This window comes from Dermacentor albipictus, chromosome 1 (assembly GCF_038994185.2).
Source record: "Dermacentor albipictus isolate Rhodes 1998 colony chromosome 1, USDA_Dalb.pri_finalv2, whole genome shotgun sequence".
Lineage (NCBI taxonomy): Eukaryota > Metazoa > Arthropoda > Arachnida > Ixodida > Ixodidae > Dermacentor > Dermacentor albipictus.
Genome location: NC_091821.1, coordinates 511928441 through 511955586, shown reverse-complemented (window position 1 = coordinate 511955586; position 27146 = coordinate 511928441). Strand labels below are relative to the sequence as shown.

General features: G+C 47.9%; 1 protein-coding gene across 2 annotated transcripts in view; it reads right to left on the bottom strand.

Moving 5' to 3' along the window:
• Positions 1-1065: 1065 nt before the first annotated feature.
• shep (alan shepard) overlaps positions 1066-27146 on the bottom strand; it is a 208501-nt gene continuing 182420 nt past the window's right edge. The window contains exons 10-11 of one of the 2 annotated variants that reach the window (XM_065437156.2): positions 2711-2792; positions 1066-2641 (exon numbers count right to left, since the gene is read on the bottom strand). In XM_065437156.2, the coding sequence (XP_065293228.1) occupies positions 2727-2792 (66 nt within the window). In that variant the 3' untranslated portion in view covers positions 1066-2641; positions 2711-2726. Of the gene's footprint in view, positions 2642-2706; positions 2793-27146 lie in introns of both variants that reach the window. The other variant, XM_065437155.2, reaches the window with a different exon arrangement.

Below are 27146 nucleotides of genomic sequence, written 5' to 3'. Positions count from 1 at the left end.
CGTTATGATACATTGACTCTTTGCGGTACGTGGTGGTGCCGCGAAGCCGTCCGAGTTATCGGGAATCCGGAAAGTCGGTCGTTGACTGTACACTGGCAACTCCTCCAGCCGACGACGATTCGTTACGAGTCCTGTCTGTTTCTCGAGCCAGCATTACCGCGACTTTTGACCCTCTCAAAAAATTACAGCTAATTTTCCCTGATAGAAGCACAAATTCCCTGAGTTTTTCCAGACTACTCAAAATCCCTGAGAATTCCCGGTTTTCCCGGTTGGTAGACACCCTGTTGATACCACGGCTCAAACGCCAGCCAGTCGCACCATGCATCTTTCAAAACCCCAGCGCAGAAGGCGCCTGAAAACATTTTTCTAGCATACTTCATATAGCTCCTGGTGAAAACGGGAAAAGCTGGCGAGACTTTTCTTGCAAAAAGTATTTACCAAAATGGAGTTCCGTGGTCTACTGAAGCGCCTAAAAATTTTGAAAGAAAAAAATAGCGGATGGTTACTGCACCAAGGTTGGGACAGTCGGCTGGAATAACCAAAAGACATTGGTATGGACCGAATTAAGTTATATAGCAATTATTTTTAACTGCTTCACGACCAGTTTCGCTTCACATAACATATGCCATGCTAAGAGGGTGGTCGAGGTATGGCATATCAGTAATAATGAGCGGAAGTCAGCCCACTGTTACCTTGCAAAAAGGGTGTTCACATATAAACTTACCATTCAAGATAGTCTTTGTTGCAATTTGTTGTCGAGATTGCTGAACAGGACAATGTCACCTACAAACCAAAGCTTGACGATTCACCGTTGATGCTCCTCCTAATTCTTGAATGTTTCTTCCAAGCATGCAGTGCATAGCATTGGAGAGGTTGTGTCTCCTTGCCTGACCACTTTTCCGATAGGTATTTTCCCACTTGTGGAGAATTAAGGTAGCTGTGGAGTACCTGTAGATATGCCATGGGACGCTGTGGCACAATCTCTCACCCAAATATAGGTATGCATGCTTCTACTGTTCTGCAATAAGTTAGTGCACTACAGATGCACAACTTGGATGGCCATCGTGGAAAAAAAACTTTTTTTTTATTTCGCTCGGAGATGGGGGAAAAGAGGGGAAAGCAGGCATCATAAAAAAGGGGGACGACGCCCAGCCGGGGCTTGCAAAAAGGAGGCCACTTGATGGGCCAAGGTGAGCGGCTGGCGGCGCCACCGATCGCGACGTTCAAGCTGTCCGTCACGCGAGGAAAGAGGAGCAGTTCGGCGAGTCCGTCTCTCTCACGCACACACACGCACACACAACAAGCACGCACGGGACGACGGACCGCAAATGCCGGAAGTCCCGTCAGAGGAAGACGGCCGCGAATAGGGTCCCCGTGGAATGTCAACGACCGCGCTGTTGTTGCATAGGGGGCCACTTGTTCCACTGCTGCTGCTGCTGCTGCTGCCAACACCCGCGGCCGTGAGAGGTCATGAAGAAAACGAGGGGGCGGGTGGTAGAAAAAGGGGGAGGAAAGGAAAAAGGGCAAGGGAAAGAAAGTGGGCGAGCGGAATGTGTGACGAGAGTAGGGGAAGCCTCCTTCAAAATGGGTTCCAAAAACTGCTTTTGAAAAAGTGCACTGCAATGTTCTCCCTCTCGTTTCCAAAACAGTACATCAAGTAATGTTTAAAAGAAAAGGAAAGAAAGCGAGCCCTGGCGGCGTCCTTTATAAGTAGACGTGCAACTAACGTGTGGAAGGCACTGCGACAACGGTGTGTCCGCTCCAGGTGCGCCACACTGCGACGGCGGCAAGGAGAGAAACACCCCTCGGCGGGGGCGACTCGACACATCGTCGCACGAGAGAAGGCGGGCGGTCGCCATCCCCTGAGAAGCGCCTTACTGTAGTCTCCTCCGCGCCCAGCACCCATTGGCGCAGGCACTTCGTTGTGTGCGCTGCTGCTTTCCAAAGTGTGTGTGTGTTCCACCTGCTTTTTGGCACAGCGTTGTGTGTAACAGTCAATACTCATCACGGGGCGCCTTCGAAGGAAAGGGTGCCTTGTACAAAAACCTTAGAAAAATATGCCCTCTTTGGTTTTGCACCTTCGTGAGGACCAAATGGAATGAGAGCAAAGAAACGCCGCCAGGGTGGGAGTAAGAGCACCGGCGAAGCGCCATCTCGCGACCACCCCGCTTCCCTCTGCTACTGCTGCCAGCGGGTGTGTGTGTGTCTGTGTGTGTGTATCAAAAAGGAGAGGGGTTTGGTAAGGGAGCCTCTCTCTCTCTCGCGCACGCACACTATGTACAGCCTCGACTGCTGCTGCACTATGTGCAGTACCTAGGCAGACGGGGAAGGAAAAAAAAAAGCTACCGAGCACACTATGCATCGCCATCACATCGGGGCCCCCCTCCATCTCGCCACATCAGCGCACTGCTAGGGGGAAAGGGGAGTCATCTGCTGCTGAAGAATGAGGATAAAAAACGGGACAGGAAAGGGTAAGAAAGTGTGCGAGTCCTGCATTTGTTTCATTTTTTTGATTGGCCATGGGCGAAAAAGAAAAAAAAAATTGGCGTTCTCTTCCACAAATAGGCGTCCGCCGTGGGTAACTGGCCGCACAACGCACCACCACCCCCTCTGCTGGCTGGGACACACTTCAGTCAGATCTCTGCAGAGAGAGAGAGAGGGGAGAGAGGTGAGCCACTGGTATGTGCACCAACACAGAAAGCTCACCTGCCTGTCACACACCGCGCTCACTTAGGGTATCCCTGATAGGGGGCCGCATCCTCTCCATTGCCCAGGCCCCCATTTGACGGGTCCTGCGCAAAGCCAGTCACTTGAAGTGTTTCACAATCGTGTCTTCATCAAGTGCACAAAAGCTCAGTAGCAATTACATCAACGGTGCCCAACTATACAAGAGGTGACCTAAACTACACACTGCAAAATAATAGAACAGCTATGTACACGAAGAACAATTTCACTGTTCAAGGCACTGAAACCGTGTGAAAAACTGAAAAGACTAACATGTGCACACAACCCAGTTACCTCCACAAGCCCCTGCAAATGCCCTTTCCCTCTGCTGCACAGCTTCGATGGAACACCAAAGAATACAAAACATGCCCATTACAACGGATCTGCATGCAACATACTTTCAGATATACAGTTAAACCTCAAGATGCAGTTGGCAAAACCGGCAATTTGATTCATTATAATGAAATTTTGTTCTATTTTAATTCGACCTTTCATGAAAATGAGTACAGTTGCTGATCGACTTTTCTTACAAGGGGCCACAGAATTTCTTGACTTATCAGGCAATCGAAAAAGCAAGCTTCAATGGGAAAACAATTCATATTGATGAATTTGAGTGTCGGCGATGAATGATACGGTTTCATGCCAAATCGACGATATCTTCCCATCGGCAGTATGAATAGAGCGAATAACACTTTCGCGTGCACTCCGTCCTCGTGGCTGATAGTATCGCCCGCACTGGGACTACGCTATCATGAAAAATGCCCACAGCGGGGAGCGAATGATTCATCTGCCTCTAATCTGCCTCTAGCTCCAGCAGGTCACCAAAACTCGAGGTTACGCAACCTTCAATACTAAATGCGTGGGAAGACAGCTTGCATGATGCCATGCCCTCTCAGCATGCCACTTATTGCACATGCGGCGGATTACCTCTAAAGTAGGGTGGGCGGCTACGTATGCGCTCAGCCGTGCTTACAGCCATGCGCAGAAACAGTCAAGATGCGTGCCAACTTATTCCTGCCTCACCCTTCGCGCAGGCTTGATCGCATTATCGGTAGCAAGCTCGATCCCCTCCCCTCTTGCCCTTTACATGCGCGGGGAGGCGGCACTTGTGCATGAAGCCACTATACTTTATCACCCTTGCACACTTTCACTCGCACCTAAAGCACAAAGTGTACGGAGCGCGATAGGATCTTAACACACTTGGACTTTACACAGAACATGGTGCGTCTCCACTTCAGCGGTCGCTCCTGTTGCACCCCACGCGATTGGAGAGATGCGTTTGCAAGCAGCCACTTGTAATTAAATCATTTGACCATCTGCATCCACGGAAGCTGCCATTTATTGCCTTGGCATTCTTTTGCAGTGGCAGTGAAATTTCGTTATACTAAAATCGCATATACACTTTGTTATATTGAAGTTCTAAATGTAGTCTACCCTTGTTACAACGCACCCACGTACAACAGACTTTTGGATATAACAGATATTTCAGCCGTAGTTTGTTCTAATTATTTATTAATGCAATGAAGCTCGCTTTTAATGGACCGTGCACGCTACAACGGACTATCGCCTACAGAGCACAAAATTTGCAGCAGTTTTTTTAGAAATTAGGCATATAAGATGGACTTTTGGCGTGTCGACACGGGCTGACAACTGTCTCGCGAGAGTCAGCGACGAATATAACCCACGCGAAGAAGGAAGGCGGGATAGAAATGCGCCGTCTTCTTTCGCACGTGAGGCATGGGTGGGGGGGAGAGAGGTCTACTTCGGCAGTGGCTGCTTATGGCGCAGCCGCGGTATCTTGAAAGCGATCTGTGAAGTGGACAAAGTGTGCCCAATCCCAGTAGCTTCGTATGCGCTGTGCTTTCGACATTCACGCTGAAGCGAGAGACAGCACAAAGGTTAATTCGCTCACTGCAGATGCCGCGCTTATCTTGCGCAATTTGCTATAGCAATCGATGCTTCGCGTTTGGGGCGAAACTGCTACTTTCTTTTTGTTTTTTGCTTTGGACATTCGTCACTCACCCTTGGCAATAAAGTTGTTAGACATCGCGACGAAAGTGTTGGAAATGAGGCATTTCAGATCTTACGGACTTTGGATAACACAGATGTTTTTTGTCGGATTATCAAGGTCCATTGTAACAAGAGTCACTGTACATGGAGCTCTATGGACTATTTTATGAAAAATAAAATACTTTGTTATAGTGAGAGTTTTGTTATATTGAAGTTATATATATAGAGGTTGAACTGTAACAGACCATTCTTCTTAGTTTGGTCTGCCTATATTATCGATCCAGCAAGTTTTGCTTTTACAGGACCCAGCCATAACAGACTTGCATACGAAGGACAAGCTTTTGGGCAAATTTTGTTTCGATCCAGCAAGTTTTGCTTTCACAGGACCCAGCCATAACAGACTTGCATACGAAGGACAAGCTTTTGGGCAAATTTTGTTTAGATGGTGCAAATGGAATATACTTTGCCATGGTGATTAGTGTGTGCGGCAGTGCACAGCATGCAACTATATCCAGGCACTTGCAGATTGTATGAAAAGGCATTTTTTTTATTAAAAACAAACACACTAGCGACAAGCTTCCCCCAACGGTGTGCCATGCTGGCTAACGAAGAGTTTCCGTGTCGACCACACAAGTGGCCCAACACTGCACCCAAGTGCCGAAGGTGCCGCCAGGCCTAATTTGCTTCCCTTCATGTAGCAAACGATAGTTCGGAAACAAGTGCTGTTGATCACAAGATAAATAGTTTTGAGACTGCTTTAATTCTCATTGCATCATTTCACACACAAGAAAAATGGATATGCTGCTATTTGCAGTGTCGTGACTGTGAAGTGCGTGATGTGGTAAAGCTGTCTTGGCATGCATGCAGTGGCAGTCGGACGCGGGCTCCGAGATCAACTTGCCTTGTATTGTAGCTTTTGTTAGTGCTACAGGGGTCATCGTTTGTTGCAAAATATAATATTAACGCATCATTTTATTCTACCAACTGCTGTTTTGTGAGAAATACGAACTGTAGTCCATGCTAGTGTCATTGGAGGCATTGATGTGCTTGGGCTGGGTGGCTGGCCAGCACCTTGCCGTTGTGCTGGCTGCTAACCTATTTGCTACTGACCGGCGCTAAGCCAGCCAGGCCAGAAGAGGCCAACGTGCACGTGGCCAGCACTGCACCAGCCCCCTTTAGAGCAGATGGCAGCGTACTGCCGGCCATTTTCTAATTGTTTTGGGGTTTCGCACATTAGATGAGTATACCTTCAACACTTAAGCAGAAGTTGATAGGAAAACAAGTGGGTATGAAAGAGTGGGCATAGAAGAACAGCAACGATGCAGGCCCCTGACAAGCCTTCCCACTTTTTGGTGAACATACTAATTATCACTGCCGCATAGAATGAATCATCCGGTGCTGCCTCTGTAGAGCTGTTCCAGTCCGCACCGATGGAGATGGCCAGCACTAGTTGCCAGCGCTGCAACTTCATTTCCAAGCATCGCATCGTTTCCTGGAGCACCACCTCGAGCTCACTTGGACATGGCCATTGGCAATGACAGATGCCTCCCCAGCGTGCTTGATAAGCAGCTGGCAGTGTTCACGCCCATGCAGTGGGCGTGGAAGAACAGCAACGATGCAGGTCCCTCGCACGTACGTCCCTTCTCTTTTTGGTGCAGGTACTGATCATCATTGCTACATGGAATGAATCATCTGGTGCTGCCTCTGTACAGTTGTTATATTCCACACCGACAAGTTGCCAGGCGTCACTACAGGATGATCAACTTAAGTTCCATGCACCACCTCGAGCTCACTTGGACATGGCCATCAACATCGCAAGATGCATCCCCAGCGTGCTTTATAAGCACCTGGCAGTATTCGTGCCCGTTTAGTGGGCATGGAAGAACAGCAACGATGCAGGCCCCTGACACGCCTCTTCACTTTTTGGTGCAGATGAGTTCAGCTACTCAGTTTTTCCTGTAAAAAAAATTAATAATGCTTTTTTGCTGTCATTTCCATGCCCACAAGTGTTATTTTGCCTTGCTTGCGAATATATTTGTGTGTCTAAAATGTTGCTACTATCTTGTGATGTAGAGCTCAATCCCAGCCCTAATCCCACTAAGGACGACCCTGGGAAACAATATAACTAGCTGTTATTGCTGCTAGAAGGACTTCATGCCGAGATTGATGCGAAACATGAGGAAGTCACATGACTTCTCTTAACGAGGTCAGGGATGCCCAAACTGCGCTCGAGCAACAGGTTGCTGAACTTGACAATAAAAAAAAATTATGGGGTTTTACATGCCAAAACCACTTTCTGATTATGAGGCATGCCATAGTGGAGGACTCCGGAAATTTTGACCTCCTGGGTATCTTTAACGTGCACCTAACTCTAAGTACACAGGTGTTTTTGCATTTCAGTCGAGGCGAAATGCGAACTTGACAATAGGCTATTCACAGTTGAAAGCACTATCAGGCCATCTGAAGGCAAAATATACAATAGCCTCATCCCTCAGCTTACCAATCTGAACCATCGTCTCGACGACATTGAAGACCAATCGCGCAGAAAAAATCTAATCTTTCCCAGTATTGCTGACAGACCTTCAGAAATATGGGCGCAACCTGAGCAGAAGATATGCACAGTCCTTAACAATGCACTAAACCTAAATCTGAGCAGTAGTGATGACCGCATATCTCGCGCGCATCGATTGGGAAAATCTGTTCCTGGAAAATGTCGGCCAGTTATTGTGAAGTTTCTATCTTCCGAATTAGAGATAGTATACTTTCATCACGCAGCAAACTGAAAGCTTCTATAATATTCGTGAATGAAAAGTTCTACCGGACAACCAGAAACCTGGGCAAAAAGCTTTTTGATTAAGGTCATGTCAGTGCTCAGCAATTCTTCATGCGATACAATAAACTGCACATAAGAAATCCTATGTTTACTCCATATAATGACAGTGTCTGTGGACATTGCCAGAACCATGACCGGAGTACAGACGAGAGCGCGTTGAGCTCTTCGCTTGCCGGTAGTGGCACATCGGTATCCTAGCTAACAATGTGCAGTACACTACACCTTACACAGGTTTGCCTTTGTTATTCACTAACATTAGGAGTATGCCAAGAAAACGTGATGCTTTGTTTTTTGTTGTTGACACACGGTTCGCTGGCGTCATTCTGCTCACGGAAACCTGGCTGTCCGCAAAAGTTTGATGATGAACTGTTTAACTGTGGCAAAAGATATGCCATTTACTGCTATAATCGAGGTGTCAGATCTGGTGGCAGGGTTCTGACTGTTGTGGGGGACAATCATGTTTTAGTTTGGTTGTGCTCAATACACCATTGGAGTTTATTTGTGTCAGTATCTGGGTGAGCCATCAGAATATGACACTGTGTGCTTGTTACCGCCACCCAAGTGCAACTTCAGATTTTTGTGAACAGCTGCACAACAGACTAAACAACCTATTTCGTTTTCCCCGCACTTCCTTACTACTCTTAGGCGATTTCAACTTCCCTAAAATAAATTGGTCGAACTCTTGCCCTGTTGTTACTGAATCACCATCCAAAAGCGCAGCCTTCTTAAGATTATGCCTAGATTTTAATTTCGCACAGCTTGTTTCACAACCAACTAGAATTGGCCCGACATCAGCTAACACACTTGATTTAGTTCTTGCAACTGTTCCAGATATTGTTGAGTCACTCAGTCTGTTTGCTGGTCTAAGCGACCACTCTTTCATTCATTTTTTTAGAACAGCCCGTCACACAGAAAGAAAAGCGCCCCTAAAACAATACGCGACTACACAAAAACAGATTATACCTCATTATAGAGAACATGAATTGTTTTTGGACGATTGCATGCCTAGTTTTTTTTAATCGTACTATTGAACATAACTGGAAGCTCTTCAAAAACAAATTAGTATAAATGATTAATAAAGATGTACCAACACGTACAATTTCCGAAATACAGCGCTCACTTTGGTTTACTACAACATCAAAAAGACTGCTAAACAAGAAGAAAAGACAGTTTAGCAAAACATGCAAACAGCCCTGCATGTTGGTGCGCCTATAGTAATAGCCTTAAAACTTATCGCACTGCTATCAGAAAAGCCAGACAGGTTTTCTTTAATGACACACTCCCCTCTTTCTTGACCACCAACCCATCAAGGTTTTGGAATAGCGTTAAACCGAGAAAAAAGAATGTGATATCTATCACAAATTCCAATGATGAAGGCATACACAAAGTAGACTGTTGCCATGTGTTAAATGAAGTGTTCGCGAAATCATTTTCAGAGTGCCCTGCTGTTGTACCACCACCACTTGACGATAGCGAATTTGTTCCCATGAACCCTGTAATCACCGATTTTTCAGGTATTGCCAAGTTAATTCATAGATTGAAATTGTCATCCAGCTGTAGTGTTGATAACACCAATTCAAAGATATTAAAAAATACTGAAGCACACTCCTTCCTGTATCTTTCTGTCGCAGCTTTTCACACAGCATCTACAGTACCCTGAAATTCCAGACGATTGGAAAGTGGTAGGAAGGTGGCTCCTGTTTTTTAATGTGGTAACCCCCAGTCACCTCTCAATTAGAGACCTATTTTTTAACAAGCATCCCTCGTAAACTTCTCGAACACTTCATATATTCTCGTCTTATGTCATTTTTGGAAAACAACTCTTTTTTTAGGGAATCTCAGCACTGCTTTTGTGAGTACTATTCTTGCGATATGCAGCTTTTATCATTTACCAATTGCATAGCATCAGTTTTAGACAAAGGCTCAGTTGTTGACAGCGTTTGATAAAGTAACCCACCACTTACTTCTTTACAAATTTAGCATTCTAAATACTGATCGTAATCCTTAAAATGGATTGACAGCTTTTGACTAATCGCTCAAAATATGTAACCACCAACAACTGTGACTCGAATTTTTGCAAAGTAAATTCAGGCATTCCGCAAGGGTCCGTTTTGTGGCCTCTACTTATCCTAATATGTATAAATAACCTTCCCGCCACTGTTACTTCAAATATACAGTTGTTTGCTGATGTCTGTATTGTTTATCGTGAAATACCTAACGAATCTGACTACTCTGTCTAACAGTGTGACTTAGACAATATTTCTAACTGGTGTAGCAAATGGTTCATGACTCAAGACTAATAAATGCAAGAGTATGACCTTCTCTCGCCGTTTGAACCACGCTGAACTTGCTCATAAAATTGACGGCACATTACTAGAGTACGTAACCTCCTATAAGTATCTTGGTGTGCACATAACAAATGACCCCTCATGGCATACTCAGGTTAACTATATCATTAACAATGCTAATTGTGCACTCGAATACTTACACCACAATTTTTCTGAAGCCCCAAGCCATTTAAAATTATTACTGTATCAAACACAGATTAGATATAAATTCGAGTATGCATCTGCTGTCTGGGATCCGGGCTTACATTGCAGATACAAGAGAATCTGTTCATAATCGTTCAGCTCACTTTATTTTATCAAACTATTCCCACACTGCCAGTGTTTCACTGATGAAATCTAATGTTGGCCTTCCTAACTCGCTCTTAAGAAAAAAAATGTCACGTTTTTGTCTCTTCCATGAAATGTTTTTCTTGAACCAGTCACTGAAACGCGAACTTTTATCACAACTGTCAAATTTGTCATCCCACACTGACCACCAGTATAATGTCGCCATTCCTTTTTACCATACTAACCTGTTTTAGGATTCATTGATCCCCAAGACTAGTTCAGAATGGAACCATCTGCCCAGCCCCATCACCAGCATTGGTGCTTGTTCACCAAAGCGCCTATTGACCGTGTTTGCTGATACACCTTGGGGCCTGCTGCCACACCGGCTTCCCTGGAGTCTTGCAACAGGCCGGCGAAAGGGAAGGACCACCAAGCTTCTGCGCCATATCTGTGGATCCACTGCATGCTGCGCCACTTTGTTTAGATGCATCGCTTCCCTTCATCTGACAACATGGGACAGCATCAGCTAACCTGGCAGTTGATAAGAGCGCACATTTTGACGGCAACTTGGGACACAGCGCTGCTTGTTCGGCGCAGCTCCTATTGACCATGTTTGCTCAGGTTAGTTACTATGAATTTCGTTGCTACTGTGACAATGATGTTTGCTTCTTAGCAGTGCCGTGGCCACCCAAATATTTTAAGTGGGGCACATCTTTGAACAGTGCTAAATGTCAACTTGTGTCATTCACCCGTAAACGCTTTCCTGTGAGATCAGTGTATAAACTGGACGGACTACTTCTTGAAAAGGTCCAATGCTACAAATACCTCGGGGTCTATTTTTCAGAAAATTTAACATGGAACAGACATACTGAATACTTAACCTTAAAATCATCTCATATGCTGAACCTTGTTAGACGTAATTTTTATAAAGCCCCCCATAAAGTAAAAGAACTACTTTACATAACAAATGTTCGTCCGGTACTCGAATACGCTTGCCAGGTATGGGACCCTCAAAGCTCTAAACTTATAGAAAAGCTTCAACGCGTCGAAAACCACGCTGCAATATTTGTTTCTAGTAATTGTAACTTCTGTAGCAGTATTACATTAGTTAAAGAGGACCTTGGTTGGAAAACACTAGCTCACCGCTAATAATACAAAATTCGAAAATTTTTTTTCCGAATTTACTCTGATCTCACAGGAATAAATAAGAACTTGTATATTTTGCCTCCCCACTTCATCTCTAAACGATGTGATCATGAGCTTAAAGTTCTTGAAATGTGCTGTCGTACTGATGTCTATTGTAATTCATTTTTTCCACATGCTTCCACACACTGGAATAGGCTTCTTAAGAGCATTGGTGAATGTAAAACATGTCCAGAGTTTCTGTCTTTATTGTCACGCAGTCTGCCGTAGTATAATATCATCCCGTTTACCTTGTATCATTTACTGGCATTGCGCTTCATGCGATAGTGTACCCAATCCATTTCTGTATTGCAATTTTGCACCGCAGTTCATTGAAGACTGTTTTGCCATCGAGATGACTCATCGATGTTACATATTTTGTTACTTTTACCACGTGTGCTTAGCTGTCTAAAGTTTTTCTCACATGTTCATCTTCCTCCAGTTGTCCCCCCCCCCCCCTGCAATAATGCCCTTGTGGTGCGGCAGGTACTTGTATAGATGTATAAATAAAATACTAAGACTTCCCCGTATCACACAAGCTCCAACGAAGCAGCCGGGCGTCTAGTTCAGACAACAAAGAAGGCCCTTTTAAAGGAAGTGTTGTGTCTTGCCAAACATGGAAAGCAACAACCCTTGCAGGAAGGATTAGACAGTTTTTTGATGTCTTACAGGCATACGTCTCATCCTGTGACTGGGAAGAGCCCAGCCGAGCTGTGTCTGAGGCGCCAGCCGCGAGTTAAGTTGTCATTTCTCAAACCGAGTTTCGTGCAAGACCTGTGATAAACAACGATGCATAAAGCAGCAAAGAGACAAGGACAGGGGCTGTAAATGTGTGTTCGCCGTAGGTGAAAGTGTTTGTGAAGTGCGTGCGCGGTGATGGCACCACTTGGGATGATGGAATAGTAGTGCGAATTGTGAGCCCAGCGACCTATCTCGTGCGCATGTCGGATCAAGTTCAATTTGTGCACGCCAATCACCTCCGCCCCTCTTTTGCACGACCAGCTTCGCTTTCACAGCATGCATCTCCGTCAAGTGAGCAGTCTCGAGAGACAACGGCAGGGCGGGAAATGGAGACCGTATGCCAAGAACAGACATCTGCCGGCACAAATGCACTGGTTTTGCCACCTCCTTCAACAGCCGATTCGACTGTGTCACTCGATGCTTCAGAAGAGTTGCGGGAGTCCTTACTGGCAGTCGACGACGACGCTGTGGTGCCTCCCCGCCGTAGCCAGCGTACACGTTGGCCACCCGATTGGTTCAGGCCATCAGACTTCAAGAAATGACTGCATAATGTTGTCTAAAGGTGGATGAGACGTAATAGCGCGAGCGCCTAGCGAGTCGCTGTTGTGACAGTCATTCTGCACTCCTGATAAGCTGCGCAAGGCATGCCAGCAGTGGACTATAAGAACACGATGCTCTGTGAAATAAACAGCTCATTTTCTGTGGGACCTTCGTTGTTGCTTGTTGCAGTTATCACACTTTCAAAAATTGCACTTTTGTATTATGCCTCGATCACTTCTGCAGCCAGGTGTCTGTGCCAGCCCAAGGGGCCTAGTAAACAGAGCTCATGATGAGGTTCTCTGTATGAAGGGGCGGTATGATAGACATCGTTATAAGCTATTGTGCCAATATGATAATAGAGTAAATGCACAATATGCTTGGTTGCAGGTCCGAGGTGCCGACGCGTGAAATGCCTAGACACGAGCTCGAGGAGTTGACACTTGATGTGCCTAGTCGCGCAGTCCAAGGTGCAGAAGCGCGAACTACCTAGCCGCGCCGTCCAAGGTGGCTGATGTGCGAAATGCCTAGTCGCGGGCTCGAGGAGTCAACACTTGATGTGCATAGCCGCGCAGTCCGAGGTGTAGACACGTGAAGTACCTAGTCGCACAGTCCAAGGTGCTGATGTGCTAAATGCCTAGTCGCGGGCTCGAGGAGTCAACACTTGATGTGCATAGACACGCAGTACGAGGTGTAGACGCGTGAAGTACCTAGCCGCACAGTTCAAGGTGCTGATGTGCCAAATGCCTAGTCGCGGGCTCGAGGAGTCAACACTTGATGTGCATAGACGCGTGTGGTATCCTGTGTTAACTTCTGGTTTCGGTTTTGGGTCTTTACACCAGGGCGCCACTCAGCGTCAAATGCTGTAAGTTGCCTTCCTGCTTCCCCTCGGAGAAATAAAAGTTCATTTCTTCGTCTGGTCCCCGACGGAAGCAGTCCGGCTCTTTCTTGCGGCGCTGCACGCCCCGGCCGTTTAGGCCTCATGCCGTAAACCTTTCATCCGGCTGCCCTGTCGAAGCTACAAAAACTGGCGACGAGGTAAACCATGACTCTGCTTCCTACGCGCCCTTGCCGTACTACTTCTGCTCCTCCTCCTGCTACCGGCATGCAAGATGCCGCAACTACGTCTCCTCCGTCAGCCGTAACTCCTCCGCTTTTGTTTTCGGTGCCCGGCATGGCGTTCGTACCCCACATGCCGCCTTTCCTGGTGCTACCCGGCACTCCTGCGGTACCGTGGCTCACATGGAAATGGTACTTTTGCACGTTTCTCGAGGCAACCGAAGGCGAGGCACTACAAGACGAGAGGAAGAAAGCCATTTTACTGAGCAACTTAGGCTTCGAGGGGCAGCATCTCTACTACGACCTCGCGTCGCAAATGGACCAGACGGCTACTACGTTCGAAGACGTTCTCTGCATCTTCGGCCAGCACTATGAAGAATGCACCAATGCCCTGGTGCACCGCATTATCTTCCGGGACAGGAAGCAACTACCTGGAGAAACCTTTCAGGACTTCGTCACCACGCTACAAAGGCTAGCGCCTGCTTGTGCGTTCGGCATTTGGCATGACGAGTCCCTTCGCGACCAAATCCTCCAAGGCGTCGCATCAACAAGAATACGAGAAAGGTTACTCTACGAAGGAGCGTCCCTCACGCTCAAGAAGGCCCAGGAAATCGGACGAACCGTACAGCAAGTTGACAAAGAACTTCAACTCTTCAGCAGCTCGTCTATTCAGCCCGTCACAACGCAACGCCAAGATGGCGTCGCCAGCCATCTCCTTCCTCGACCGGGCGCGCAAGATGGCGGTCACCGCCCCCCTTCTCCCTCGACCTGGCGCCTTCAAGATGGCGATCAACGGCGTGGCGGGCAGTCGCATCGAGCGGCTGGCCAACGTGACGCCCGGCCCGAACTCTGCGAAGCCACTCGAGAATTCGCACCCCATTGTTACCGATGTGGTTCACCTCGCCACATCACATCCGATCCAGCCTGTCTGGCAAAGCACGTTACCTGCCGTGCGTACGGAAAAGTGGGACATTACGCTTCGGTTTGCCGTTCGAGGAACTGAACGCAGTGACAGTCTCCTGCTCGAACGCAGCTTGTTTCCGTTAGCGCTGATACAGAATCAGCCTCTACAGTCCCGTTTGTGCTTACAATTCAAGCACCAAATTTCCGTCCAGCAACAATTCACGCTGAAGTACTCATTGCGAATACTACACTCAAGTTGCACGTGGACACAGGAGCTACGGTGTCGCTGATGAACAGCTCCCTATACGAAGAACATTTCAAGGTTTTTCCATTATCTCCTTCGAGTCTTCGACTCACGAATTATTCGCAGCAAGAAATTCTGCATTCAGGACGTTTTTCCGTGCTCGTCAAGTACCACAACAACGCTGCAGTAGTGACATTTCACGTCACGAACCAAGGCACTTCTCTTCTGAGCTTAGATGCCATTCAAGCTTTGGGCATTGACATCTAAGGGTCTTCGCTCACATGTCAAGTATCAGGACTTCCAGCTGACCCATGCGTTCAGCCTCCGTGTCTTCCGCACAACGCTCCAACAGAGTTCGCCCATCTGTTCTCAGGGCGTTTGGGACTTGTAAAGGGCTTCGTCTACGACGTTCGTCTCCGACCTTCAGTGCAACCAGTCTCAGCGAAACTGCGTCCTCTACCTCTGGTTCTCCGGGAGCAAGTCTCCGCCGAGCTGCAATGCCTGGAATCAGCTGATGTCATCGAACGAGTCACTGCGTCCGAGTGGATTTCTCTGCTCGTCGTCGTTCGAAAGAAGGACAATTCCATACAACTTTGCGTCGATCTTCGAGACCCCAACAAGGCTATCATCATCGACGCCTTTCCACTACCGAGAGCTGACGAGCTGTTGCATCGACTCGCTGGTACTACTGTCTTTATTCCTACTGGCACTCATTTTCCTGCTGCAACCCCTTTGCAACCACCTGACTCACCACCAACACCACCTCCGGGTTCACCCCGTGCAGAACAGTCTCCTGAAAGTTCGTGCGACACTCTTCCCCAAGACACTGCCCCTGAAGGCACTCAGGTCTCTGACACACCTTCCAGTCCCAGTACGAGTAACACTTCTGCTGTTCCTCCTCTACAACCTGAACCAGTCCTCCATAGGTCTACACGCCATAGACAACCTCTGGAACGGTTTAAGGATTGTTTCCAAGTAGCTTGTTGCCTTGGGTTACTGTCCACAGAGGTTTCAACCCTCCCATGCAAATTCGGCTATTAACGCCAAAAAGTTTTTAACATTAAAAGTAGTTACCATTCTTAAGGGGGGACTATGGAGTGTAAAGTGCTTTTACACACAATGCCAAATCCACGACAGCCACAGAGACTGTCTCGAGTCAGGCTCGGGGCGAATGAGCCACCCATCAGTGCTGTCCCAGGGGGCACACATGTTTGTTACTGTCTACTTTTGTACTTCGTGAATTCTTTGTGTTTTCGGTGTGTGCAAGGCTGCATTTCGTCGTCTGCCCAAGACGGGTACTGAAACTGCAGAACTGGAGTGCAACAATTCATTCAGTTTTCATGCTGTGCGTTTTTTAAAGGGGGAAGACAAAGATACAATTTTCTATTGTGTAAAGATGACATCACTATCATGTATGTTACAGTGCTAACATGTGTTCTTTGACTCGTGACTTACTTTTGTTGCGAGGAGAGCGAGTAGAGCATTTTTCCTTTCAAGGGAGAGGTGATGTGGTATCCTGTGTTAAATTCTGGTTTCAGTTTTGGGTCTTTACATCAGGGCGCCACTCAGCGCCAAACGCTGTAAGTTGCCTTCCTGCTTCCCCTCGGAGAAATCAAAGTTCATTTCTTCGTCTGGTCCCCGACAGAAGCAGTCCGGCTCTTTCTTGCGGCGCTGCGCGCCCCAGCCGTTTAGGCCTCATGCCGTAAACGTTTCATCCGGCCGCCCCGTCGAAGCTACAACAACGCGCAGTACTAGGTGTAGACGCGTGAAGTAGCTAGCCGCGCAGTCCAAGGTGCTGATGCGCGAAATGCCTAGTCACGGGCTCGAGGAGTCAACACTTGCTGTGCATAGTCACGCAGTACGAGGTGTAGATGCGTGAAGTACCTGGCCATGCAGTCCAAGGTGCTGATGTGCGAAATGCCTAGTCATGGGCTCGAGGAGTCAACACTTGATGTGCATAGACGCGCAGTCCAAGGTGTAGATGCGTGAAGTACCTAGCCACACAGTCCAAGGTTCTGATGTGCGAAATGCCTAGTCGCGGGCTCGAGGAGTCAACACTTGATGTGCATAGCCGCGCAGTCCAAAGTGTAGACACGTGTAGTACCTAGCCGCACAGTCCAAGGTGCTAACATGCGAAATGCCTAGTCGCGGGCTCGCGGAGTCAACACTTGATGTGCATAGTTGCGCAGTCTGAGGTGCCGATGCGCGAAGTACCTAGCCGCGCCGTCCAAGGTGCTGATGTGGGAAATGCCTAGTCGTGGGATCGAGGAGTGAACACTTGATGTGCATAGTCGCGCAGTCCGAGGTGCCGACGTGCTAAATTACTAGCCGCGGGCTCGAGGAGTCGACAGACGTGCTTAGTCGCACAGTCCGAGGTGCCGATGCGCGAAATGCCTAGACGCGGCGTACCACTGGATAACATGTTATCCAGTGGTATCCAGAAACCTGTATCAAGTGACTCGGCAGATTATCAAGGCATTCAAAATGATTAGAAACAATCACTGTTCTATATTCAAAAAAAAAAAAAATTGTTCCTATCTCGGCAGCAGCCTGTGGTGGATGATTATGCCAAAAAGTAATCAATGCTGCGACAGTGGCTTTTTGTTCCAGTTGTACGATGGTGTATCATCATCATCATCATCTTGGTTACGCCCACTGCAGGGCAAAGGCCTCTCCCATACTTCAACTACCCCGGTCATGTACTATTAGTGGCCATGTTGTCCCTGCAAACTTCTTAATTTCATCCGCCCACCTAACTTTCTGCCACCCCCTGCTACGCTTCCCTTTTCCCTTGGTATCCAGTCCGTAACCCTTAAGACCATCGGTTATCTTCCCTCCTCATTACGTGTCCTGCCCATGCCCATTTCTTTTTCTTGATTTCAACTAAGATGTCATTAACTCGTGTTTGTTCCCTCACCCACTCTCTTTTCTTATCCCTTAACGTTACACCTATCATTCTTCTTTCCATAGCTCGTTGCGCCGTCCTCAGTTTAAGTAGAACCCTTTTCGTAAGCTTTCAGGTTTCTGCCCCGTAGGTGAGTACTGGTAAGACACAGCTGTTATACACTTTTCTCTTGAGGGATAATGGCAACCTTCTGTTCATGATCAGAGAATGCCTGCCAAACGCACAGCAGCCCATTCTTATTATTCTGATTATTTCCGTCTCATGATCCGGATCCGCGGTCACTACCTGTGTTAAGTAGATGTATCCCCTTGCCACTTCCAGTGCCTCGCTACCTATCGTAAACTGCTGTTCTTTTCCGAGATTGTTAAACATTACTTTAGTTTTCTGCAGATTAGTTTTTAGACCCACCCTTCTGCTTTGCCTCTCCAGGTCAGTGAGCATGCATTGCAGTTGGTCCCCACTAAGCAAGGCAATATCATCAGCGAATCGCAAGTTACAAAGGTATTCTCCATTAGCTCTCATCCCTAATTCTTCTCAATTCAGGTCTCTGAATACCTCCTGTAAACACGCTGTGAATAGTATTGGAGAGATCGTATCTCCCTGCCTAATGCCTTTCTCTATAGGGATTTTGTTGCTTTCTTTATGGAGGGCTACGGTGGCTCTGGAGCCGCTATAGATATCTTTCTGTATTTTTACGTACGGCTCGTCTACACCCTGATTCCGTAATGCCTCCATGACTGCTGAGGTTTCGACTGAATCAAACGCTTTCTCGTAATCAATGAAAGCTATATATAAGGGTTGGTTATAATCTGCACATTTCTCTATCACTTGATTGATGGTGTGAATATGGTCTATTGTTGAGCAGCCTTTACGGAATCCTGCCTGGTCCTTTGCTTGACGGAAGTCTAAGGTGTTCTTGGCTCTATTTGCGATTACCTTAGTAAATAGTTTGTAGGCAAATGACAGTAAGCTGATCGGTCTATAATTTTTCAAGTCCTTGGCGTCCCCTTTCTTATGGATTAGGATTATGTTAGCGTTCTTCCAAGATTCCGGTACGCTCGAGGTGATAACGCATTGCGTATAAAGGGTGGCCAGTTTTTCTAGAACAATCTGCCCACCATCCCTCAACAAATCTGCTGTTACCTGATCCTCCCCAGCTGCCTTGCCCCTTTGCATAGCTCCCAAGGCTTTCTTCTTCTGGCAATACTTGTGGGATTTTGAATTCCTCTAGACCATTCTGTTTTCCATTATCATCGTGGGTGCCACTGGTACTGTATGAATCTCTATGGAACTCCTCAGCCACTTGAACTAGCTCATCCATATTAGTAATGATATTGCCAGCTTTGTCCCTTAACGCATACATCTGATTCTTGCCTATTCCTAGTTTCTTCTTCACTGCTTTTAGGCTTCCTCCGTTCCTGAGAGCATGTTCCATTCTATCCATATTATACTTCCTTATGTCAGCTGTCTTACTGTTGTTGATCAACTTCGAAATTTCTGCCAGTTCTATTCTAGCTGTAGGGTTAGAGGCTTTCATACATTGGCGTTTCTTGATCAAATCTTTTGTCTCCTGCGATAGCTTACTGGCATAACAACAATGGTGTGTATACATATTATACACACACACACGCGCGCACACACACACACACACACACACACACACACATATACACGAAAGAGGCTTATTGCAGGCTTTTACACTGGACTGGAGCCAGAGCACCACGATGACATTCACTCGCGCCAAGGGCACAGACCCACTTCGTCGTCGTTCTCGCGGTGGCTCGTCCCTTAAGCATCACTCAATATCTTAATACTACCCCACGGCGGCAAAAACACCGTCACGGTGCTGCTAAATATCCAAGGGGCACGGAGAGTTGTAGGGTTCGAGTCGGGCGACGTGGACAATGTCACTGGTTGTCACAGCAGAGGACGTAGTGGGCGTGGCTAGAACGATTTCGTAGGTAACATTGGTCACTTGGCGAAGCACGCAATATGTGCTCGTGTAGCAGGAAAGCAGTTTCTCACAAAGGCCAACTTTACGCGATGGTGACCAAAGCAACACGAAGGTGCCGGGCGCAAAATTGACATCACGGTGACGGAGGTCACAGCGTTGCTTTTGTTTGCCGTGAGAGACTTGTAGACGAGCGCGCGCAAGTTGGCGAGCATGGTCAGCATAGGCAATAGCATCACGGGCATAAGCGCTAGTTGATGCTGTGGGGGACGGAAGCACAGTGTCCAGTGGTAGCGTCGGTTCACGGCCATACAAGAGGTAAAAAGGAGAAAAGTCAGCAGTGTCGAGACGGGAAGAGTTGTACGCAAAGGTGATGTAAGGTAGACCCTGGTCCCAGTCACGGTGGTCGTCTGAAACGTATTTGGATAGCATGTCTGTAAGGGTGCGGTTCAAACGCTCAGTGAGGCCGTTCGTTTGAAGGTGGTAGGAGGTGGTAAATTTATGCTGCATTGAGCAGGCACGCATGATGTCGTCAATGACTTTGGCTAAGAACATACGGCCACGGTCTGTTAGCAATTGACGCGGAGCACCATGAATCAAAATGATATCATGTAGGAGGAAGTCCGCAACATCAGTTGCACAACTGGTCGGAAGAGCGCGGGTTACAGCGTAGCGGGTCCCGCAGTCCGCCGAGACTGCAACCCACTCGTTTCCTGATGTAGATTCTGGAAACGGGCAGAGAAGGTCTAAGCCGACACGATGGAAGGGCTCGGCAGGGATATCGAGCGACTGCAGGTAACCAGCGGGAAGCTGGGAAGGCTTCATGCATCGTTGCCAAAATTCACAAGTGGTGACGTAACGTTGTACGGAACGGGCAAGGCCCGGCCAGAAAAAACGGCAGCATACACAGTCATAGGTTTGAGATACGCCAAGGTGTCCTGCCGTTGGAGCTTCGTGAAGCTCTTCTAGAACGCTTGAGTGGAGGTGTTTAGGTATGACAAGTAGAAACTCAAAGCCGTCCGGATGAAGGTCGCAGAGGATGAATAGGCGTAATGTAGCGTCCGCCGGAGAGTGTTCAAAACGGTCTATGAGTGCTCGGACGTAGGCGTCACGACGTTGTTCGTCGGCGAAATGAAGCAGCTGCGACACAGAGAATGCACAAGCAGCACTGGTAATATTGGAGGAGTCAAGGTCATCAACAGGGTAACCCGACAGGCTGTCAGCGTCTTGGTGCAGGCGGCCAGACTTGTAGACCACGGAATATGAAAATTCTTGTAGCCTCAAAGCCCATCGACAAAGCCGGCCTGTAGGATCTCTTAGCGATGAGAGCCAGCAGAGAGCATGATGGTCAGTGACTACGGAAAAAGGGCGACCGTAAAGGTAAGGACAGAACTTCTCAACCACCCAGACTACAGCAAGGCATTGTTGTTCCGTAATGGAATAGTTGCGCTCCGATAGTGTGAGGAGGCGGCTCGCATAAGCAATAACGCCATCCTGGCCACGCTGACGCTGGGCTAAGACGGCACCTACGCCATGACCGCTGGCATGTGTACACAATTCTGTAAGGTCATCAGGGTCGAAGTGGGTGAGAATGGGTGGTGAGGAGAGAAGAGTAACGAGACGAGAGAAGGCGGCGGCTTCTGCAGTACCCCACGAGAATTGTACGCCTTTCTTCAAAAGATTACTGAGGGGTCTAGCAATTGCCGTAAAATCTTGAATAAAACGACGAAAGTACGAGCATAGATAGCCCTACAAAACTTCGAACGTCTGCGGCTGTGTTCGCAACCGGAAAGTCTCGGACAGCGCGAGTTTTGTCGGGATCAGGCTGTACTCCGGAAGTGTCATCGAGGTGGCCCAGAACAGTAATTTGGCGGCGACCGAAACGACATTTGGATGAGTTAAGTTGTAGCTTCACCTTTCGAAATACATCAAGTATAGCTGTTAGACGCCCAAGGTGAGTGTCGAACATGGGCAAGAAGACGATGACGTCGTCGAGGTAGCAGAGATATGTGGACCATTTGAAACCTCGGAGCAACGAGTCCATCATACGCTCAAAGGTGGCAGGGGGCGTTGCATAATCCAAACGGCATTACTTTAAGGGGGGACACGGCCCTTGAAAACAGAAAAATCGCGAAAAAGTCAATTTTTGAAAAACCATATTTTTGGGTTGTGCGTCTCATCAACTACCTGTTCTGTAATTATCAGCACTTAATTCAACCGTAAAGTACAGAAAAAACGCTACTTTCGAGGCCACCGCGGCCCACAAAACATGCGCAAATGCTGAAAAGAAGTCAAACTTCGCGCGCGCGCCATTCCCGGACCATGCGGCCTGCCCTCGCCATCTTGATGTCGTTTTGACCGTGGTTTCTTTGTCTCTATTTTGCCGCCTTGCAAAATGGCATCGTCGGCGCGGTTGAGGCGCTATTGGCGTTTTCTTGCAATGTGATGCGGAGCGCTGAGGCCGGAGCAGCGCTTTCAAATCCTGCGGGGTAAAGCGCGCCTACCATTGGCTGCTGCGCAAATCCCGCGGGCTAAAGCGCGCCTGCCATTGGCTGCTGCACGGGCGGCGGCGGCTGCTCCCTTTGATGCCGCGCTCGCGTCCCTTCCTCGCCTGCTTTCGAGCTGTTCATCGCCTAGCGCTATCTTTTAGATTATTTGCTCAGCCTTTTTTTTTTTTTTTCGCTAGTTCTTCGCTGCACACGATGCCGGCAAAGCCCAATACAGTGCAGATGTTTGGTGCACGGGAGCGCGATATGCGTCTTGTACGAGCATCGAACTTCCGATCTTCCTTAGCGAGTGCCGACTGTGTAGACGCTTTTCAGCGGCGAAACTGTGTTTTCGGCTGTCGCCAGCCGAAAATCCGACACACTGAGTGTGCCTGGAGCCGCAAGAGCTAATTAGAAGCTCCGCAGGAGCTTTCTAATAAAAAAAAAACACGTGTTCAACTTTAAGGCCTGTTTTCTCAAAATGTATTTTTTTCGCTAGTAGTGGTGCTGGGGAAGGCGATATCTCAAGAACCGCTTTTCAGATTTGTATGCCGTTTTTTTTTTAAATTCTGTTCCTGAGTGACTTTGCCAGGGGGTAACAGGCTTCTTTTCTTGAAAGTTGGTGTAGTTAATTTATAATAAGCAATTAATTTTTGATGAATGTGGTCATTACTGGCTACATCAAATTCAAAGTTGTCTTAAAATTTTTTGGAGGGGAAATTAAAGAAAAGGGCTCTTTAGCCCCCTGGGATATCTATCAAGGGATCATCACAGTGAATTTCAGCTTCCTACGATGTCCTGGCATTTCTCCAGGCTCTTCCTCAGGCATATACATGAATCACCTAGTTAGACCTCAATAACTTTGTAACTAATAAACATATCTTCATGAAATTTTGCGGTTCCTCATAGATCGGTGGTGTGAACATACCCTGAAAGTCTCATCTGGATATATTTAAAAATAAGAAAGTTCGGTCTCCAGGGTAGCCTCCCCCCTTGAATTGGTATAGGCCGTCAGGTGCGATGAACGCGGTTTTTTCTCTGTCCATGTTGTTAACAGCAATCTGCCAGTATCCAGAACGAAGATCAATAGAAAAGAAATAGCTGGAACCGTGGAGGCAGTCAAGGGCGTCGTCTATACGTGGGAGCGGGTAGACGTCCTTCTTAGTAATGTTCAGATGACGGTAGTCTACACAGAAGCGCCATGTGCCATCCTTCTTCTTAACCAACACTACAGGTGACGCACAGGGACTCGAAGAAGGCTCAATGATGTTTTTGTCTAGCATTTTGTTCACTTCACTTTGAATTACTTGGCGTTCCGACACAGAAACTTGATACGGTCATCGGTGAATAGGAGTAGCATCTCCGGTAAGAATCCGATGCTTGACCGCGAGCATCTGGCGTAAAGGGCGATCGTCGAAGTCGAAAATATCTCTGTAGGACGATAAACACTTGGTAAAGGTCTTCGGCCTGCGCAGAAGACAGGTCCGTCTCAACCATTTTCTGCATCTTGGGATCGGCGGCCGAGGCTGGCACGATGGGCCTGCTCTAAGCTCTCAAGAAGCATGGGTCGATAAAGCTGCCACGTGATGGTCGCCGAGACAATGAATATTGGCAAGGCAAATACCTTGCGGTAGAATTTTTTTTGCCAATCCAAAGTTAAAGATAGGCATGAAAGTGCAGTTCGTAGTAATACAGTGGAATCTCGATGATACGATCACGGCTCATACGAATTTCTGGATGATACGAATTTTTCTGTGGTCCCGGCCAACCCTATTACTTTGCCACGTGCTAGAGAACGGTTGTTACGAATCAATTTCCGACCCGCGTTGGTTGATACGAAAATTACCGAAGACACTTTGAAAATTTGAAAGCGTGCTTGGCGAAAGCCAGACGCTGCTGCCGTCTGCGCTCCAATTCATTCGCTTTGGCGTTCGGCGATATCGCCTGTCGCTGCTGCCGCTTTCGTTCTGCTTCCCTGCCTTTGGTACCCGGCGATCTAATCAGTCGCTGTTGGCGTTTCCGTTCTGCCTCCTTTGGTTTTGCATCTGTCTGGTGACATGTTCAGTCGTCGCATGCGCATTCGCTCCTTATTCTTCTGGCGTGTGGTGTTGGGGGAATCCGGCGTCTGCTGCCGCTTCCCCGAACCGCTTGGCGCGCAATCGCTGGGCTGCTTCGGAGCTGTGGGTCTCACTCACCCGATTGCAACGAGACGAGCGGCGGTGCAGCCGCCCCCGCCGACGCGCGCGCGCTTGTTCTACCGCTACTGTGTGACGTCACAGTTGCTATGCGCAGCTGCGCCCCCAACCGGCGCGCCGGTTACTAAAAAGGAGGGGAGGAGGTTGTGCCGCTGCGCGGAGGAGAGGCCACAGTTGGCACAATTCCAGTGCACGGACGGACGCGACCGCGAACATGAGCGCCACCGACGGCAGTGAAAGAGAACAGCGCACAGTTACGCGATTTCTCCCTCTCTCCTTTGGTGCGGAGGCGCGGACGCAGCGCCGGACAGACGGGTCAAGGTCGCGACTGGGCGTGAAGAGTTTGAAGCGGTGGCACTTTTGTTGCTTTTCCTCCTGTTTCGCGTGCCATCGGACGGAGTGGCTGCTGTGCTTCGGGCCGCGTCCTTTGTGTTAGACGTGGGCGACGGCGAAAGACCACCACCGGCGGCTGAAACGCTGCATGCGCAAGTTCTGAGGCATGCTATGGCCACAGATTAAATCATCGATAACCCGTGCAAGCATTTTTATGGATTTGAAGAAAGTCTGCTAATTGACCTGACAAAGAAAACGAAGCAGAAGGAAATTAGGCTTTTACTTCAAGAAATAAATGCTTTTTTTACGTATGTGTGCCAAGTTGGTTTACCTCCGACTCTTTAATTTTGCTAGTTTTAATTCTTTCTATGATACGAAATTCGGCTAATACGAATATTTTTTGTGACCCCGTGAGATTCGTATCATCGAGATTCCACTGTAGTAAGTATACTGTGAGGCACGGTAACGTCATACTGTAGTGGAATGTTGGGCAGAGGAGTGATGAGGTACTTGCCATCAGGGACTGGTGGGGAAGGCAAGAGTTTAATATAGGCCAGGGGCGTAGCCAGAGGGGGGGGGGGGGGCTTACGGGGCTTTAGCCCCACCCCTCCCCAATTTTTTCGTACTGTCAATGCACCGCCGACCAACGCAACCTCCGGCGCCAGAAATCATTCTGAATTTTGTATAGAATGTCTTTTTCATCCTCGAAAAGACATTCCACTGCGAAAATTGCAAACTCGGGCTGGATTTCGTGGCAACGCCCATGCACCGGGAGTCACATAATGCAAGCAGTCCCATCCAAGCACAAGGTTTCAATGCCGTCTTGAGCAGTATGCATATGGTTCTCTGTGGACCAAGCGTCTCACGTTCTTTTCGATATTCCTTCAGTAGCCACATAAGGTGTGCAACGTAGGCATTCAGTTGTGGTCAACATATTTTCCTTGGGTTTTTTTAATTTCAGTGCCCCGCCCCACAAAAGGAAAAAAAATACATTGTTGCGGTGCAGCGAATCGTTGCATGGTGAAAGTTCGATTTTGTTATTTCTTCCTTTGCGGAAAGTAATGGGCCACGGGACGCTTCAGTTGCCGGATACTTTTATTATATTATTGCGATAGCAATTATACTGACACTCCAAGCGAATTCCTGCCGTCACCGTCACCCTCATGTTTCGTATAAAATCCAAGAGCGATAACATCGTTACCGAGCGCCGCATGCTGTATGTGGGAGCGAAAGCGTACGGGGAGGGGGGGGCTGGAATGGGTGAGCCGACGATGGTGACTGTCTTGTGTGCGCAAAGCAGAAAAGTGGAGAGCAAGCTAGTCATCTTCCGTCGCGTGCGATACATAGGGGGGAGTGGATGGAATGGGGGCGGTATCTAGGATTCTGTGAATCTGTGAATGCGCACGATGTTTATTTGCTTCGTTTGACGCATTATACTCCGTGACTTTTTCTTAGATACGTACATTTATTGGAGAATTATACGTATATTTAAATATCTTGTTGGGAGATTTTGTGTATACGTGCAGTGAACTTTGTTTCCAGTGGCACTTTTTTGCCCTTTATCAAGCTCCGTCTTCGCATTTGTATATCCCATCGTATTTTCGCATTTCAAATGTACGAGGGTGAGACAAATGAAAGTGAGCCTACCTGGGGCCGTATTCTGTAGCGGTTCGCTTTGGAACCGGTTCGGTCTGGCTGTTGCATCTGGATTACGTCACTCGGAGAAAGAGTGGAACGGGGAGGCGTGAGGGGAACCAATCAACTAGCGGCGGTCTGCCGGAAGATCACGTCATCATTTTTGTTTGTACTTGGGGGATGGTATAGCACTTGAAGGATGTTGCTGGTTTGATAAAAAAAAAAAACATTGGTTTGTATAGAACACTTGCAAATATAAGTTTCAGTAATAAATGTGAGCTTGTGGCGCAGACGGCTACTGGGAGTTGTAATTTTATTTGTGTTGTTTTCTTATTTAGTCGCTAGGTGGTGTACCATACGTTATGCAATTCGCTTTGTTTACGTTTTGGACTTGCTCGCGCGCTGAAACCGAAACGATGTCGTCGCAGAAGGACAGGCGGCTGGGTCATGTTTCAGTGAGGCAGCGCGAAATATTCGTTTCATTTGTCGAGGAGCACCCCTACCTCGCTAAGGCGTCGTGTGTGTTGGGCCAGCAGCTGACGGCGCCTTTCGGAGGGGAATCTAACCCATCATTTTGCTTTGCCCACAACCGTAATGGCCTTGGAGACGGCTGTAATGATTCGGCTGACCGAAGGCTGCGACAGTGCAATCACTTCTTCATTCCCGACGCACCGTTGAAAGCCCCCGGTGGCAAAAAACCACAGCGCGCACAGCACTTTCATCGTAGTGTCAACACCACGAAATCTTTGAGGTCCGAGATGTTCTTCCACCTCATCGCAAAGACGCTGCACTA